Source organism: Canis lupus, chromosome 5 (genome assembly GCF_003254725.2).
Source record: "Canis lupus dingo isolate Sandy chromosome 5, ASM325472v2, whole genome shotgun sequence".
NCBI classification, from domain to species: Eukaryota; Metazoa; Chordata; class Mammalia; order Carnivora; family Canidae; genus Canis; species Canis lupus.
Window position 1 is genome coordinate 82,034,513 of NC_064247.1, and position 18,079 is coordinate 82,052,591.

At 38.1% G+C, this 18,079-nt stretch overlaps 1 protein-coding gene across 9 annotated transcripts in view; it reads right to left on the minus strand.

The window, feature by feature from the left end:
* Positions 1-18,079, minus strand: part of LRRC36 (leucine rich repeat containing 36) — a 54,519-nt gene that overhangs the window by 33,325 nt on the left and 3,115 nt on the right. For 7 of the 9 annotated variants that reach the window (XM_025426506.3, XM_025426504.3, XM_049109680.1 and 4 more), the window contains exons 2-5: positions 8,194-8,321; positions 5,420-5,612; positions 4,491-4,587; positions 728-816 (exon numbers count right to left, since the gene is read on the minus strand). In XM_025426506.3, coding sequence (XP_025282291.1) covers positions 728-816; positions 4,491-4,587; positions 5,420-5,612; positions 8,194-8,321 — 507 coding nt within the window. Of the gene's footprint in view, positions 1-727; positions 817-4,490; positions 4,620-5,419; positions 5,613-8,193; positions 8,322-18,079 lie in introns of those variants that run through there. The other 2 variants (XM_025426512.3, XM_025426513.3) reach the window with 1 other exon arrangement.

The window sequence follows — 18,079 nt, forward strand, 5'->3', positions numbered from 1 at the left end:
TAAAAAATAAAAGTAATTGCTGGGATTTTAGGGATTAATTTTTTTCAGGGATTAATTTTTAGAGATTATAAATAATTTGGTATATCCCTCAAAGGGACAAAGGCCTCTATAGAATAAAGTTTTCTCAACTAAAAGGTCATCTGATGAGTGCCAGGTTAATCCATAAGGGTCCGCTGCATGTCATTTCTTTTATGGAAAGCTATCTAGTTGCCTGTGTCACGATCATTAATGTGGCATAACCACTTTAATCCTATTAGGTTACCAACAGCGCTTATAGGCAACACTCACCAGGAACATAGCACAAACACAAGAGATTCTGCAGCTGCAAAGGTTCAAGGTGGAGAAACACAGAAGGCCCAGGGTCTGAGCTGCATTGATGCAGATGAATCATGAGTCTCTGGCTAATGAATCAATCACCCTAGCAATGCTCAGGGGCCATAGGGACTGGCAATGCAATTTTCAGAATGTACTAAATGATGTAAATGGATGTAAATGAAATTGAATTCTGAGTACAGCTTGTACTTGATGGGTTCTGGATTAGGCCTACTCAATAAATAGGGCTTTTTCTGGTAGTTGAGAGGAGGAGGAAAAACACAGTCAGTAAATCTTGTGCTTCTTCAAGTCGGTTACTTCTCAACTATATTGTCTTCGTCCTACCCAGGGTTGGCCACAAAAGCTGAAATAACTAATATTTTAAGCATTTTGTGATCAAAGAGAGAAAACTTACCAGTTTCAATTCTGTTATCAACATTGGCATTGATTTTTGATGTAGAGCTCTCGTCTGTCACACAGTTTTTCATTGTCTTCTCCCTAGAGCTGCCACAAAGAATAATTTATTTAAAACTCAAAAAAAAAAAAAAAAAAAAAAAGCTGGAAAGGTTTCTGAGATCACCCAGTAAATGCATTTGGAAAACATTAACTCGTGGTAATCAGATTTCTTTTAAATGTTCTAGAAATGTTCACAATATTTCAGTTAAGCCCATTTTTTAAAACCATAATATTACTGGGAATAGTGAGAGAGGAGGACACTATAGTTCAGCTTTTATTTATTTATTTTTTAAAGATTTTACTTATTTATTCTTGAGAGGCAGAGAGAGAGAGGCAGAGACACAGGCAGAGGGAGAAACAGGCTCCATGCAGGGAGCCTGACGTGGGCCCCGATCCCGGCACGCCAGGATCACACCCTGGGCCGAAGGCAGGCGCCAAACTGCTGAACCACCCAGGGATCCCCCTAGTTCAGCTTTTAAAGTATGAAAGTCGGGCAGCCCCGATGGCCCAGCGGTTTGGTGCTGCCTTCAGCCCGGGGTATGCTCCTGGAGACCCGGGATCGAGTCCCACGTTCAAGCTCCCTGCATGGAGCCTGCTTCTCCCTCTGCCTGTGTCTCTGCCTCTCTCTCTGTGTCTTTCATGAATAAAAAAAACAAAGTATGAAAGTCAGGGCTCAGCTGGTTGAGCATCCAACTCTTGATTTCAGCTCAGGTCATGATCTCATCAGGGTCGTGGGATGGGGCTCTGCATAAGACTCTGTGCTACGGGGGAAAAAAAAAAAAAAAAAGACTCTGCTACGCTGAGCCTGCTTGAGATTCCCTTTCCTTCTGCCCCTCCCCCCCCCCCCCCCCCCCCCGTTTGCAAGGGCTAGCTCTCTAAATAAAATCCCGCCCCCCCCAAAAAAAGTATGAAAGCCAGAAAATTCAGAACTTAGACTGTTTTTTTTTTTTTTAAATAAATATTTTTTCATGAGACACACACACACACACACACAGAGGGGCAGAGACACAGGCAGAGGGAGAAGCAGGCTCTATGCAGGGAGCTTGATGTGGACTCGATCCCACGTCTTCAGGATCATACCCCGGGGCTGAAGGCGACACTAAACTGCCGAGCTATCCAGGCTGCCCTAGAACTTAGACTGTTTTCTTGACATAAACTTAGGTCTAAATGATTAAGGGAATAATAATTTTTTTAAATTAAAAAATTCATAGAGCACAGAAAGGAAGGTTCTGCTGCCAAGAATTATAGTGGGGGAAACTACAGCCATTAGTTAAAAAAAATAAAAAAGACAAAAAGGCAAATGTTTGCACTTGATTGATACAGTATAGTAAGATGTAAGCACAGTAAGTACAGATTGGGACATATAGACAGGCCAGATGATGAGCCAGGCACTTTACATGCACCATTTCATTTAATCATAAAGGCTCCCCTATTATCTATAGGTTGGGAAAACAGGAACTCAGAAAGACTTAAAAAAATCTTTACTCAATGTTGAAGAGCTTTTAAGATATTAATGCTAGGACTGGGCACTTGAGTAACATTTTACCTCTGGGTTTGCAATCATATGGTAATTAAACAGAAATATGATGGTGCTAATTATCTGCCTTACTAGGAAATGTATTTAATTATACATTAATTCATTTCTGTATTTCTTTTTTTTTTTTTCATCTCTGTATTTCTGTAGTAAAGAGGGTACCCTCAATGAATTAAAATAATTAGTTCACAAAATATATATACAAATAATTTTTAGGAACATTCCATCTCTTTCTATAGCAGAGTGAATTTTACTCTATATAAAAACCTCAATAAACTTGATTTTATTTTATTTTTTTTAAATATTTATTTATTTATTCATTCAGAGAGAGCGAAGAGAGAGGCAGAGACACAGGCAAAGGGAGAAGCAGGCTCCATGCAGGAAGCCCGATGTGGAACTCAATCCTGGGTCTCCAGGATCACACCCCAGGCTGCAGGCGGCGCTAAACCGCTGTGCCACCAGGGCTGCCCTAAACTTGATTTTAAAAATAGAGAACTAAAAAATATATATATAGGGTTACATTATAAAATACATAAAGGATCAGAGCAGAGAGAGACAAAGGAAAGATCTCAGACCAACAGAGCAGACATTGACTTCATTCATTCATCATTCAACAAATTATTTCTTGGAGCCTTATATGTCTCAGGCATTGTTTTAGGCACTAGGGAATACTGCAATAAATACGACAAGCAAAGTCCTAGCTCTTACGGAGGGGAAAGGCAATAAACAAAGAAAAAAATCTCATTTTGGAGAATATTTAATTCTGGGATGCCTGGGTGGCTCACTGGTTGAACATATGCCTTATGCTCAGGGTGTGATCCTGGAGTCCCAGGATCAAGTCTTACATTGGGCTCCTTATATGGAAACTGCTTCTCCTCCCTCTGCCTATGACTCTGCTTTTCTCTCTGCCTCTCTCTGTGTCTCTCATGAATAAATAAAATCTTTAAAAAAAAGAATATTTAATGTTGTGGAGACATGTTCATATCTTATCAAACTAAAAATGGTATGTATAGGAAGCAAATTACTATAAATATATGTATTATTTTATTATTAATGTATAAAGATCTATTATATAATATAGATATTGTATACACATACATATACCTAAAACTAAGAGGATATTTACTATAATTAATGTTTATTTCTGGGTAATGAAATTATGAGTTGCTTATTTATTTCTTCTGGTTTTTCTATACTTTCCAAAATCTCAGTAAGTATGCATTACTTTTACTATCAGAAAACAATACTAGGGGGATCCCTGGGTGGCGCAGCGGATTGGCGCCTGCCTTTGGCCCAGGGCGCGATCCTGGAGACCCGGGATCGAGTCCCACGTTAGGCTCCCGGTGCATGGAGCCTGCTTCTCCCTCTGCCTGTGTCTCTGCCTCTCTCTCTCTCTCAAAAAATAAAAATAAAAAAATAAAAATAATAATAAAAAAAGAAAACAATACTAACAGACACATGTACATGTATCTATAGGTAGGTACACAGAGGTCTAGAAGGATATATATCAAACATTACTAGTAGTTAGCTCTTGGTAGCACAGTATGGGGTGATTTTGACTTTTTTCATTGCATTTTTCTGTATTATGTAAATTGTAATGGACTTCTGTTTTCCAAAAATAATAAAGCTACTTTTTAAAAATAAAGAACACGAGTTTTGGAGTAGAAGATATGGTTATCTTATTTTGATCAGGTTTTAGTAACAAGAAGTAGAAAAATCTACCTTTCAGATACTTTAGAGCTTCAAGGTCTGTTTACTTTTGGTTCTGTAGATAAATGTTTCCTTTACCTTTTAACAAACTAACCTCCATGGTAATATAAACCTTCTAATTCAATAGGAAAAGACCATGTACTGATTTATAACTCCAAGAAAGAGTTGGTAAGCATTTACAGGGATGATTTCTCATAGTATCCATATCTTTAAGCTTTGAACAGCAGCTTTAGAGAATTATCAACAATTATTCCAAAGCAGACCCAGTAGTTCAAGAAAGCAGAAATGTTCCCTCTGAGGGCCAGATTCTCATCCCAGATAAATCTCGATATGTTAAATATTTTTATTTCTGATCTGAGGATTCTTATACCTTGTGAAGATTTCTGCTAGAAAATGAAGACATTAAGTTGGAATTCACTACTGTCTATGTCTGACCCAAACTCATTTTTTTTTTTTTTTTGGTAAAGAATTGTCTTACCTTTTTTCCACCTCTAAAAGAAAATTTTCACTGTTGCCCAACTGACTAAAATGCAGCTTGGCAGCTTTTCTCTCACTTTCTCGCACAGCTCGGTCATCTGGAGGCAAAAACCGTGGTCTGAGCATATTTCTTTTTTGGAGTAAACAGTACTGGGTCAGAAAACCATATTCACAGAGTAAAAACTAAAGATCAGTATCATATTCTTTTGTTAGAGACAGGTCACAAAATAATGCTATTATGTTGTCACTGCAGCAAGTAGTAACTCAGGGAGACTGCAGGGATACCATAGCAACAACTGCCACATAAGTGTAACTACACCTGCAGGAAAGTAGAGTTTAGGCAGCAAACAATTCAAATGGTCTAATATTGTGTTGAAAGTTAAAAAAAAAAAAAAAATAAAAAATAAAAAATAAAAAAAAAAAAAAAGAAAGTTAAACCATTTCTGAAAGAAATTAGTTTCCCCACAGTAACTTTCCTAGGGGCATGTGAAATCCAAGTTTGTATCAATAAGAAATGTATACTCAACAATAAAATTATAAAGAAATGCAGCTCATTTGAAGGAATATTTTATTGCTCCTTGACATTAAACCCCAAAGAGTTGTTGTATTCACTTTCTATTGCTAATATAGTTGCAAATTTGGGGCACCTGGAAAAATAAATCTCAACCTGGAAACTCTTTGTTGGGGAGGAAGTGGTGGTGAAACCATCAACTGAAGAAAACTAAAGCTGGAAGTAACTGATAAAATCAGATTGTCATTCAATAATAAAGGACTTGTCATACATCCTGCCAACCCAAAAGAATTATATAAATATTGACTAATAAACAAATATATCCTGCCAGCGCACACTCTGGGCCAACACCCAAAAGGTTAGGAGGGAGCTGGTTTAATGTAAATTCTGGGACAAGGAACAGGGGAGGAGGGTCTCACCCAGTTTCTCCAGAGTTTGTAGCGTGTACACAGCAAAGAGCCTATAATCTGTATCTTTCCTGACAACAGGATTGAGTCTCAAATCTAATTCTTTGAGGAAGGGTAAAGGCTGTAGGCGGGACACCTCCACTAATGAAGGAATGTTGTTATAATATAAATTCAGCTCTTGGAGTGAACACAAATACTGGATACCCTGCAAGGAAAAGACCACATTATGAAATCACACATTGCTAAGGACTAGGAATCTCACAGATAAATATATGGAAATATAAATAGATGGAAATATATCTATTTCTTCCATCCTTAAACATGTTACCTGAGTCACCCGTGAGAAAGGCAAAGTTGAAACTCTTATTTAGATGCCTGAGAATAAGAACAATGCAGCCTATGGGCACTAGATGTTTTATATATTAAACAACCTGTAGATATCATACATTTTCTCCTTACCAAATCTGACTGGAAATATCTGCAGTCAATTATCTACTTCTGTTGCTCCCTGATTATTCTCTTTTCCAGTGGTTAGCCCAAGCTACTTTTACCCTTCTCTTACCCTTGCCACATCCACTCTCCAGATCCCAGAAGCACCCCAATTTTCAAGAGGAAAGGAAGTAGGCAAAAGAGATAGTTCTAGGGGGTAGAAGGGTATAATTAAAAAAAATTAATATGTGTGTGTGTGTGTGTGTGTGTGTGTTATGTCCTTATATCTCAATGCCTCACGTTTAGGGTCAATGGAGTATATAGGAAAATGAAACAATGCTATATCTAATTCTTCCCTCTTGGAACAGTCTGGAACCCTTCTTATCCTGGTTTCTCCTTTCAGAATTACCCCACCCTCTCTATTTCTCTGGGATACCGGAGAGGAAAAGCCACAATTTGCCTCCTTTGCTGAAATCTACTACTGAAAATATTGTTTAATTTTTATGTATTTGGCTAGTTAGCTGCTTTTGCCCAACATTAAACTTCAAGACAATAATTCAAAACATGTACATATATGTATAATCATATTTTAGTAGTAAAAATGCTTGGCATAGAAGGAACTCATTGAGAGTAATTTCAGTAAAATTATTTTCCATCATGTATTTATGAAATAATGTTTTTTTTAGTCTTCTCTCATTCAAAATTACCATTTTCTTGTAGAAAATTTAGAAAACTCAAAGATATACACAAAGCATTTCTGAATAGATAATCCTGTTCACACTCCAATTCATTTCTTTCTGGTTTTTTTCTATTCCATTAGCTTCTATGTTGTGAAAGGATCAGTAGTTAGAAATAGTTCTCACTGACTTTGGCCCCACTCTCAGGGCAGAACACCATTAGGACTTTCTTTAAATGTGTCTAATGGCCCAGCTTAAGTAATCTTTTAATGTCTCTCAGTGTAAAAATCAAGGAAATGACTTCTATCCTCCTCTCACTTTTCCCACTTGGCATGAATTCATGTATTCCCCAAAGTTACACTAGAAATAATCACAAAACATTTATCCCCTGAGTAATTGAGAAAATTAAGAAAATTGATTCAGAACTGCTAGAGATGAGCATATATAGATAAGTCATAGATGCAAAAAATGCAGAAAACATTTACTAAGTGCTTCCTATATGCCAAGCAATGTACACATGCTAATTTGATTAATTTTTACAACAGTTTTTTTTGCCTAATTTACAGAAATGGAAAGAAAGTAAGATAAAAACAAATTATGACAACGTTCACTCAATTTTTTAGCCTGAAAATTAACAAAGATACATGTGAAAAGAGGAGACTTAAGTAACTCTGAACTAATGCTTTCTGAAATTGATGTGCCAAATATAAATGGCTGCTCCCAAATAGTCTAAAGACCTAGTTTAACTTGCAGCTTCTGCTTTTCCAAGTCCTAGCTGGAAATCTTGCTTGAACTTCCTTTTTTAGAGTCCTTTGTTTTTAGAACTTGACAATGAGTCTGGCTTGTCTTGTTGAATAAATATCCCCTTAGAAGCACAAAACTGGCAGAATAATCCATGAGATCACTGACTAATCCTGAAAAGCATTTGTGAGTCTTTCACCTTAAGCCTTGCAAAGAAGGGCTTAATCAAGACAGGCACCTAACTGGGTAAAAAGGGAACATTCGGAAGAAATACCATTTGAGGATCTACCACAAAGAAAACAGAGGTGGAAGTTCTGTGTGGAACTTATGTGTGCACACTTATATTTGTAGAGCTCTTTGTGTATTTGCTAATCCTCACATACTCTGCTTAAGCCTACTTTCCAGTCGTGCCCTCTGCTCTACCATCCCTTGATCTATACATTTTTCTCTGTTTTCAAGACCACCATTTCCTCTTCCTCCTTGAAAACACCCACAGTAACAATCCAGACCAGTGTTTCTCCACATGTGCTCCATGTACCAACATCCTCAGAATCCCCTGGGTGTATCCTGAGCCCACCCCAGACCGGTTAACTCAGAATCTCAGAGTAGGAACTAAGAATATGTACTTTCACGAGGGCTTCTCATATTTTCTTTTTACACACATAAAAAAAAAATGTCCTATTGCCTTAGCCTGTGATTGTTTAATATAATTTTCCTTGAGTACAAAAGAAATTTTCCCCAATATTTTATACCAGAAAATTTCAAACAGAATACAGCTGAATCAGTTTTATAGTCAATAATAAAATTTAGAAACATTTAAAAGGAAGATCATATATTCCCCAGGCTGACATTATCTCTTATTTCTTTCCATCAAAATAACTACTACTACTACTAAAATAAATTGGGCTGGAACGACTAGTTATAGAATATAGAACTTACCTTCAGACTTGTGATCAAATTTCTTGATAAATCTAAGGATCGGAGGTTTTTAAAATTTCTGAAGGCATCACCAATGGAATGAATTTTTCCAGCATAAGATCCCTGCAATGAAAGAGACTCCACCAATTCTGAAAAGAGATCACCAGTAGATATATTATGAACTCTGCTTAGATAAACAACAGAGTCAGTAAAAATCGGTCTTCCTTCCTCCCATAACCCATTTGTGAAAGGCCCTACATCCAAAGTTCGTAAGAAGATCAGATCTTCCTTTTAAAAGCAGCAATGTTGCCTAATACAGTGATACCAAATCTTGGTTTTACAGAACACTTATATTTCTCTATTCACCCAGAAGAATGTAGTAAAAGTCTCCAAAAGTTCTGAAAACAAATTTTAAAAGGAATTCAGCAATCCCCCTGCTAGGATTTAGCCCTATCTATTATACTAAAAAATTCTGCCAGGATATATAATATATACATATGGGTATCAATCGCAGAAAGGTTTTAGGATAGTTTAAAAAGAAAGAAAAAACGGACGCTTGGGTAGCTCAGCAGTTGAGCGTCTGTGTTTCACTCAGGGCATGATCCTGGGGTCTGGGATTGAGTTCCATATGGGGCTCCTTGTGGGGATACTGCTTCTCTCTCTGCCTGTGTCTCTGCCTCTCTCTCTCTCTCTCTTTCTGTCTCTCATGGATAAATAAATAAAATCTAAAAAAAAAAATTAATTAAGAAAAAAAAAAGAAAACTATCACAGGGTCCATCAGTAGGAGAGTAGAACTTAATGTCCTAAATAACAGTAGATTGATACAATGGACAAAGTACTAGATCTGTGGCTTTGTACAAGTCACTTACTCTCTCTGTACTTTAGCTTCCTTGTCTGTAAAATGGGGATAATAACAGTAATTAACTCATAAGGTGTTGTAGGGATTAAATTAATATATACAAAACTTAGAACAGTATCTGATACATGATAGTTGCTATATATGTGTTAATTATTGTTACACAATTATCAAAAAGAATGAGGTAGATTCGTAGATGATCATATGGAAAGATCCCAAAGACATTATGTGAGGGAAAAGTGTGTATATGTGGAACTATATTTTAAAGAATATATGTACATATATACTGGGACGCCTGGGTGGGTCAGAGGTTGGGCATCTGCCTTTGGCTCAGGGCGTGATCTCAGAGATGGGGTATGGAGTCCCACATCGGGCTCCCTGCATGGAGCCTGCTTTTCCCTCTGCCTGTGTCTCTGCCTCTCTTTCTCTCTCTCTGTTTCTCATGAATAAATAAATAAAATCTTAAAAAAAATCCTTAAAGAATATATATACATATATACAAATATAATATATTCATGAATATGGGAGAAAGTCAATTAGACTTTTAATAGCACTAAATAGAGAAGAATCTCAAAATTGTCAATAGGAACTCACTAGCAAATGTGATGAATCAAATAAAATCATAATCAAAACTGTAAGGAGGTTCTGCAAGATCCAATTTGTGAGTTCCAGGGGACTGCACTGAAATAAGTTTTAAGGTTCTAGAGCAGTCTGGGCCCTATAAACTCTGAAAATTAATAAACCGAAGGTCTCTTTCAAGACAAGACCCACATCAGGGAGAAATTAGTGAGAGTAGAATCCACATTGAATGGGACAGAAACAACAGGTTCAAAGGAAAAAGAAGATCAAGATACAAGTGGGGAGAGAAGCAAAGATGGCAGTTATCAGGAAGTGTAAAGCCCCCAGTTTTCAGCACTTTGTGAACAAAACAGAAGAGGGAGCTCCAAAACCCTGAAACCAGAAAAGCTACTCGGATCCACTCTTACCATGTAAAAGTATAGGAAAACATATTGCACTTAAAGAGCCACAGGAAAGGATTACAGTTCAATTTTATATGAGAGTAACATCACTAAAGAATGAAAGCACTCCAGAAAGATATATCACAAATGAAAGTTATAACTTAATATTTTGGAACAAGTTAAAAGATACCAAAACAAAATGTAGCAGTTCTTAGAGTGTGGTTCCTAGACCCCTGAAGGTCCCTGAGACATGTACCAGGGTCCACAAAATCAAAACTATTTTTTAATTACTTTCATAATAATATTAAAATATGGGCAGCCCAGGTAGCTCAGTGGTTTAGCGCTGCCTTCAGCCCAGGGCATGATCCTGGAGACCCAGAATCGAGTCCCACATTGGGCTCCCTGCTTGGAGTCTGCTTCTCCCTCTGCCTGTGTCTCTGCCTCTCTCTGTGTGTGTGTCTCTCATGAATAAATAAATAAAATCTTAAAAAAATATTAAAATACTAGTTAGCTTTTTCACTGTTGCACTTACAGTACAAAAGCAAAACTACCGGGGCCTTAGGATGACTCAACACTCATAGAATGCTCTTTACCATCATATACTTGCAGTGTTTTAAAATAACCAGTTTCACTTAAGAATGTCCCTTAAAAAGTAGTAAAAATTATTTTTATTCATGTGACTAAATGAGAAATATGCATGAAGTACTGCTGCATAATGAAGTATGGTGGATGCCCTGAAGGAAAACATTAATGTGATTTTTTTAATAAAGATTTATTTATTTTACAGAGAGTGTGTGTATGTAGCAGGGAGGGGCAAAGGGATGGGGGGGAGAGAGAGAGAGCGAGAAAGAGAAAATCTCAAGCAGACTCCATTGAGCACGGAACCAACGGCTCTATCTCACCACCGTTGAGATCATGACCTGAGCCTAAATGAGGAATTGGACACTTAACCAACTGAGCCATGCAGGTGCCCCACTGTGATTTTTGAGATGCCAGCTTAACTAGCTACTTTTTCTCTGGAATACCATTTTTATTTTTATTTTATTTTATTTTAAGAATTCTAATTTACGGGATCCCTGGGTGGCGCAGTGGTTTGGCGCCTGCCTTTGGCCCAGGGCGCGATCCTGGAGACCCGGGATCGAATCCCACGTCGGGCTCCCGGTGCATCGAGCCTGCTTCTCCCTCTGCCTGTGTCTCTGCCTCTCTCTCTCTCTGTGACTATCATAAATAAATAAAAATTAAAAAAAAAAGAATTCTAATTTACATTTTTTCAGCAGTTTTCAAACTTTTTGAAAAAAGGAAGATTTGAAATAAATCTTCAGGAAAAAAGGAAGATTTGAAAACAAAGATAGAACTAAAAAATAAAATAAAATAAAAAGTCCTTTCAAAAGTGAAGATCAGAGGTACCTGTGTGACTCTAGGGGTGCCTGGGGCAGTTTGGTAGTGTCTTAAACACAGCCGTCTAAACACAGCTTACCAGATGATCTAGCAATCATGCACCTTGATACTTGCCCAAATGAGTTGAAAGTTTATGTCCACACAGAAACTTCTATATACTTTTTAAAGATTTTATTTATTTATTCATGAGAGACACATAGAAGCAGAGATACAGGCAGAGGGAGGAGAAGCAGGCTCCATGCAGGGAGCCCCATGCAGGACTTGATCCTGGGAATCCCAGATCACGCCCTGAGCTGAAGGCAGACACTCAACCACTGAGCCACCCAGGCATCCCAGAAACCTCTAGGTTTATAGCACCTATACCTGTACATAAAGGCTTGTATGTATAAACCTGAATGTTTATAGCAATTTATAACTGCCAAAACTTAGAAGCAACCAAGATGTTCTTCAATAAGCAAATGGATAAATAAACTATGGTACCTCCACGCAGTGTAATATTATTCAGCAATAAAAAGAAATGAGCTATCAATTGAGCTGTGGAAAGACAGAGAAAATTTAAATACATATTGCTAAGTGAAAGAAGCCAGTCTGAAAAGCTTACATGTTGTATGATTCCAACTATATGAGATTGTGAAAAAGGCAACACTAAACAGCTCACTGATGTACAGAATGGTGACTATTTAATAATACTGCATTGCATATTTGAAAGTTGCTAAGTAGGTCTTATATGTTCTCATCACAAGAAAATAAATTTCTTTGTAACTATGTAAGGTGACAAATGCTAACTAGATTTATTGTATGTATACACAACAAAATGTATACAAATATCAAATCATTATCTTGTATATCTGAAACTGACATATAATGTATATCATTTATATCTCAATTAAAAGACTTTTTAAAAAGGTTAGTGGTTGAGGGTGCCTTGGTGGCTCAGTCAGTCGGTTAAAGATCTAGCTCTTGATTTTGGCTTAGGCCATGATCCCAGGGTCCTGGGATGGAGCCTTACAGCCCTGTGTCAGGCTCTGTGCTCAGTGGGGAGCTTGCTGGTGGGGGGATTCTCTCCCTCCCTTTCCCTTTGCCCTCCCCCACACTTCCACGCACATGCCCTCTCTCTCTCAAATCTTTTTTTTTTTTTCAAATCTTTTTTTAAAATGGCTAGTAGTTGCCAGAGATTACATATTAAATGATTACTTATGACATTCTGAAACTATATGACATTCTGAAAAAAGTACTAGTAAAAAGATGAGTAGTTGCCAGAGGTTAAGTGGAAAGGGAGGGATGAACCAATGGAACATAGGGGATATTTAGGGCAGTAGAACTATTCTGTTTGATACTCTAATGGTATACACATGACATTACATATTTGTCAAAACACGATCATACAACACAAAGGATGAATCTTAATGTAAACAACAGACTTCAGTTAATAATAATATATTGATATTAGTTCACCAATCACAACAAACGTACCACAAATGCAAGATAATAATAGCAGGAGAAATTGTGGGGAGATGTGGGGGAGATATGAGAGGGGAAGAGGGAGCTTTTACAAAACTCTCTGTACCCTCTGCTCAGCTTTTCTATAAACCTAAAAATGCTTTAAAAAAATAAATTCAAGGGATCCCTGGGTGGCTCAGTGGTTTAACACCTGCCTTCGGCCCAGAGTGTGATCCTAGAATCCTGGGATCGATTCCCACGTCAGGCTCCCTGAATGGAGCCTGCTTCTCCCTCTGCCTATGTCTCTGCCTTTCTCCCTCTGTGTCTCTCATGAATAAATAAATAAAATCTTAAAAAATAAATTCTATTAATAAAAAAGGAACAAAGTACCCATACATGATAAAATATAGATGAACTTTAAAATACCATGCTAAGGTACTCGCTTTGGCAGCACATATACTAAAATATCATGCTAAGTGAAAGGAGCCAGGTTAAAAAAGCCATATATTGTATGATTCTATTTATATGGAATATCCAGAGCAGGCAAATCCATAGAGACAGAAACAGGTTAGTGGTTGCCAGGGGCTCGGGTGAAAGCTGGAAATGAGAAGGGACTGCCTAATGTGTATAGAGTTTCCTTTAGGGCTGATGAAAAAAAATGTTCTGAAACTAGACAATAGTAATGGTTGTACAATGAACTAAGTGGCACTAGATTATATACTTTAAATTTTATAGTATGTGAGTTATATCTCAAAAAAATTTTTTTCCTGACTTTGAGGGCAGCATATTGGTAGTCCTGTAGTATGCAATGATCTGGTACCTTAAGAATCTATTACCATGAGACAAAAGCTAAGGTCAATTATTCTATCAGTGCCCTGCAGCATTTCTCATGTCTTTCACTGCAGTCTTTTTCGAAGAGCAGACATTTTAATATTTTAAAGAGAACTAGGATTTTCACTCAAATGATAAACTGCCACAGTGATTTTTTAAAAAAGATTTTACTTATTTATTCATGAGACACAGAGAGAGAGTCAGAGACATAGGCAGAGGGATAAGCAGGCTCCCCACGGAGCCCAACACAAGACTTGATCCCAGGACCCTGGGATCACAACCTGAGCCAAAGGCAGAGGCTCAACCACTGGGCCACCCAGGTGCCCCAACAGTCTTTTATGATTCATATGAAGTGCAAGGTCATTTTTTTTTAAGATTTTATTTATTTATTCATGAGAGACACAGGAAGAGAGGCAGAGACACAGGCAGAGGAGGAGACACAGGCTCCATGCAAGGAGTGGGATGTGGGGATCACCCTGAATCACACCCTGAGCCAAAGGCAGATGCTTAACTGCTGAGCCACCCAGGCGTCCTGAAGTGCAAGGTCTTAAGAGTTATGCAGTTTCAATGTTTATAAAAAGGTGAAGACAAATAGGTCAGAGATCAAATCAAACATTGCATGTCACAGATGTCAAGAACAATAGAATAAACTTCCAATTTTAATACATGAGCTACATAACCCCAATGGGTCAAAACATATCTTATCCATGAAAACAACACATCAAGTAAATAATCTCTCTATAGAAAATCATTTATAACTCCCTTGGAAACTGAATTCATAATCTTTAATAAAGCTTGTTATAATGATGATGAAACACTTTCAAATAAAGAAAACTTTAGGGCATCCCTGGGTGGCTCAGTGGTTTAGCGCCTGCCTTTGGCCCAGGGTGTGATCCTGGAGTCCCAGGATTGAGTCCCACATCGGGCTCCCTGCATAGAGCCTGCTTCTCCCTCTGCCTGTGTCTCTGCCTCTCTCTCTCTGTGTCTCTCATGAATAAATAAATAAAATCTTAAAAAAAAAATAAAGAAAACTTTAAAAAGGCCTCAGGAATCAACCTAAAAGATTTTCCACTAGCCAAAGTTGGCACAAGTTCAGTAGCAATTATAATAACTACAATGGATTGGAACACACCAAAAATACTTAAATCCGTGAATTTATAATGATACTCAGAAAACAAAGCAACTCTCTCATTGGTCACCTTTAGGGGATGCTAAGAGAACAACTCATTTTTCCAAAAACTGATAAATAAGCTGAAAAAAAAAATCAAAGTATCTATCCTGTTTTTCCTTTACAAACTGTACCTCAAGATAACCAAATAGTTGATAGGAAATGTCTTTTTTATATAAGTTTTACAACTAATAAAAATGAAAGACAGAATTAGAAAATTATCATATCATTTTTGCAATCCCTAATGAATTAATGGACTTTACACAGTTGTATTCAGTAGCTGATAATATCACAAAAAGAATACCAGATAATTATATACTTCATGACAGAAGTATATACCCTCACCTATGAAGTAGTCTTGCAAAAAACAAACCAACCCAAATCTAATCAAGCTTCAGCTAACTAGTAATTCATAAGAACAGGGGAAAATGTTAAACATCTTAGGAATGTCAGGAGCAAAATCCAAATTGTAAGAAACTATTCAAGACAAATGGCCTAGTTTCTTTAAGGACAATAGAAAATGCAAGGAAAAAAAGAAGGGGGAACCTATAGATCAAATAATATTTAAGACAAATATCGGGCAACCCCAGGTGGCTCAGCGGTTTTAGCACCTGCCTTCCGCCCAGGGCGTGATCCTGGAGTCTCAGGATGGAGTCCCACCTCGGGCTCCCTGCATGGAGCCTGCTCCTCCCTCTGTCTGTGTCTCTGCCTCTCTCTCTCTGTGTCTCTCATGAATAAATAAAATCTTAAAAAAAAGACAAATATCAACTGTATAATGTCATATGAAATAAGCCAGAGAAAGACAAGTACCTTATGATTTCACTCATATGTGGAATTTAACAAAACAAATGAGCAAAGGAGAAAGGAAAAAGACAAAGAGAGACAAGCCAAGAAACAGACTCTTAACTGTTGAGAACAAACTGATGGTTACCAGAGGGGTGAAATAGGTGATGCTGATTAAGGAGTGCCATTGTTGGGACGCCTGGGTGGCTCAGCGGTTGAGCATCTTCCTTCAGCTCAGAGTGTCGTCCCAGGTCTGGGGATGGAGTCCCACATTGGGCTTCCCTTGGGGAGCCTGCTTCTCCCTCTACCTATGTCTCTGCCTCTCTCTCTGTGTCTCTCATGAATAAATAATTAAAATATTTTTTTAAAGGAGTGCCATTGTCAGGATGAACACTGGGTGATGCATGATATTGTTGAATCACTATATTGTACGCCTGAAATGAATATAACACTGTATATTGACTATATTGGAATTAAACATTTTTTAAATTTTTTAAAGATTTTTTATTTATTCATTTGACACAGAGAGAGAAAGAGCACAAGCAGGGGGAGCGGCAGGCAGAGGGAGAGGGAGAAGCAGGCTCCCTGCTCAGCAGGGGATTCAACATGGGACTCAATCCCAGGACCCTGATCATGACCTGAGCTGAAGGCAGAAACACAACTGACTGAGCCACCCAGGTGGCCCTTTAAAGGTTTTATTTAACAGATAGAGTGAGAGCAGAAGGAGGGGAAGAGCCAGAGAGAAGCAGACTCCCTGCTGAGCAGAGAGCTCAACATGGGGCTTGATCCCAGGACCCTAGGATCATGACCTGAGCTGAAGACAGACACTTAACCAACTGAGCCACTGAGGCTCCCCTGGAATTTTTTTAAAAAGACAAATATCGGGATCCCTGGGTGGCGCAGCAGTTTAGTGCCTGCCTTTGGCCCAAGGCGCGATCCTGGAGACTCGGGATCGAATCCCACGTCGGGCTCCCGGTGCCTGGAGCCTGCTTCTCCCTCTGCCTGTGTCTCTGCCTCTCTCTCTCTGTGCGACTATCATAAAAAAAAAAGAATAAGGTCATTCTCTTTAAAAAAAAAAAAATAAAATAAAATAAAATAAAATAAAATAAAGACAAATATCAGGATCCCTGGGTGGCGCAGCGGTTTGGCGCCTGCCTTTGGCCCAGGGCGTGATCCTGGAGACCCGGGATCGAATCCCACATCGGGCTCCCGGTGCATGGAGCCTGCTTCTCCCTCTGCCTGTGTCTCTGCCTCTCTCTCTCTCTCTGTGTGACTATCATAAATAAATAAAAAAAAAATTTAAAAAAATTAAAAATAAATAAATAAATAAATAAATAAATAAATAACTTGTTCTTGATCCCACATCATATCCCTCAACTAATTATTCCACTTCTGTGTTCCCTTGTATAGCCAAAAATTTTTTTTAAAGATTTTATTTATTTATTCATGAGAGACACAAAAAGAAAGAGGCAGAGACATAGGCAGAGGGAGAAGCAGACTCCATGCAGGAAGCCCAATGTGGGTCTCAACCCTGGGGAACCCCAGGATCACACCCTGAGCTGATGGCAGATGCTCAACCACTGAGCCAGGGCTGCCCTATAGCCAAATTTCTAAGGAACGGTTCTTACCTTCACTATCCCTTTTCCCTCACATATTTCCTTTTCATCCCAACTCAGTCTGGCTTCCCTCCTCCCCATTCTCTTGAAACTCCCCTAGTTTAAGTGATCAATGAGTTCCATGTTGCCAAACCTAACAGATATTTCCTGCTTGCTTAGCCTGTCAGTAGCATTTAGCACAGCTGATCATTATTTCCTTGATTACTACCCTTTCTTAAATTCCAAGACATCATGTTCTTCTTTCTCTATTCAACCTCTAAACATTGAAATACCCCATGATGAGTCTTAAACCTTCTTCTATTCTCCATACACATTCTCTAGTTAGGTGAGTTCACCCATTCCCAGCACTTTAAATATTATTTGCTTTGTCTCCCAAAATTTACATCTCTAACCTTGACCTCTCTCCGAAATCCAGATTTGTATATCCAATTGCCTACTAAAAATCTCATATTTAAATGTCTAGTAGGTATTTTAAACTTAATATGTTCAAAACAGCATTCTTGATTCCCTCTCCCCAAGCCATATTTCCCATAGTCTTTGCTCTTTCTCTCTCTATATATATGTATATATATATATATAGCACCATTGTCTACCCAGCAATAACTTAAACCAAGGCTAAGTGTTATTTTTGAATCTTCCCTTTCCTCATCTCTCATATTCAATTATTTTTGTAAGTCCTGTCCTGTTTACCCACAAAATACACCTTGACTGTCCACTGTCATCCTCCTAGTCCAAGCCACTCATTCTCTCTTATCTGGACTACTGAATAGGCTTTTAATGGGTGAGAGTCATATTTTAAAAATAAGTATTAGATCAGGACACATCCGTGCTTAAGATGCTTTCATGAAAACTGACA